Raw genomic sequence first — 1,119 nt, forward strand, 5'->3', positions numbered from 1 at the left:
CCTCTTCTGTGATCTCTGAGATCATCTCCCTATTCATGTCTTTCGTGACTCTCACTGGAATATTGCTTAAGACTGATTCACAATTTCTTTTGTTGTTGGAAGTAAATAACGCATCAAATCGTTACTCGATTTGGCTCATAATTTCTTTCCTATCCTTTATCCATGAGCCCGCCTCGTTTTTAAGCTTATCAATTCAGTTCCTTCCCCTTCATTGAATGGTTGTGGTATGGAACAAAGATGTGTTATTGTCTCCCCATTTCAACCACTTCAACCTGGCTCTTTGTTCCCAAAATTTTTCTTCCTGTTTCCATAAAGCAGCTATATTCTTCTTTATCCGTTGTATTTTCTCCTGCTTCTCTTGTGTTAATTTCGAATCTTGTAGCTTCTTTAATTCCTTCTTTAGCTTTTGGATTTCTTTGTCTGCTCGTTTAAATGTCCTCTTGCTCCACTTTTTAAGCTCCTCTTTACAATTTTCCATTCTACTTGTTATTCCTTTCCAAACGCATCCTTGGATGTTTTCCTTATCCCATCCCTTTCTTACTGTATTCTCGCACTCATCATAATCGATCCAAAAGGTCTCGAATTTGAAACTCTTCTCTGTTCTTTGAACTTGATTTATGTCCAAAACTAATTGGCACTGAACCATGTGAATCTTCCTCCCTTTATGTCTAAGTCCATAAGATAATTCATATCTAAAAATTGCCTAAATTCTCTCACCTGGCTTTTGGCTTTGGATGCAGACCAATTTTCTCCTCTTGGCTCAAAATGTCGTTGAAATCTCCTATGAATAATTGTGGCTCCTCCTTGTTGTCATTATTCGCTGTGATAGCTCTCCATTGTTCTTTTCTTCTTCTAGAACATGGGTTTCCATATATGAAGTTGCACTTCCACATCTTCCCTTTTCTATCATCAATACGGGCTTTTATATGATTATCACACCAAAAATAAATGTCAATATTATATATTTCATTCCACAAAAGGCATAGCCCTCCGGACAGTCCCCGGAGTTCTATGTGAAATACATTCTCAAAATGTAACCTTATTTTCAGCTTCTTAATAGTACTTTCTCTAGCTCTAGTCTTAATTAGAAATACTATTGCAGGCTTTAATTGTTTGCAC

General features: G+C 36.7%; 1 protein-coding gene across 1 annotated transcript; it reads right to left on the bottom strand.

Annotated features, from left to right (window-relative positions):
* Nucleotides 1-208: 208 nt before the first annotated feature.
* On the bottom strand, nucleotides 209-893 carry LOC107492794 (uncharacterized). The gene is made up of 2 exons (XM_016113850.1): nucleotides 718-893; nucleotides 209-668 (listed from the first exon to the last, which is right to left on the bottom strand). The coding sequence occupies exons 1-2, from the start codon at nucleotides 891-893 to the stop codon at nucleotides 209-211; spliced, it is 636 nt and encodes a 211-aa protein (XP_015969336.1).
* Nucleotides 894-1,119: the final 226 nt, after the last annotated feature.

This window comes from Arachis duranensis, chromosome 6 (genome assembly GCF_000817695.3).
Source record: "Arachis duranensis cultivar V14167 chromosome 6, aradu.V14167.gnm2.J7QH, whole genome shotgun sequence".
Taxonomy (NCBI): Eukaryota; Viridiplantae; Streptophyta; class Magnoliopsida; order Fabales; family Fabaceae; genus Arachis; species Arachis duranensis.

Coding starts and splice junctions, on each gene's coding strand:
- LOC107492794 (XM_016113850.1), bottom strand. CDS start 893: ATGTGGAAGTGCAACTTCATATATGGAAACCCATGTTCTAGAAGAAGA. Junction 669..717: donor CATCCAAAGCCAAAAGCCAG/GTGAGAGAATTT, acceptor TTATGGACTTAG/ACATAAAGGGAGGAAGATTC.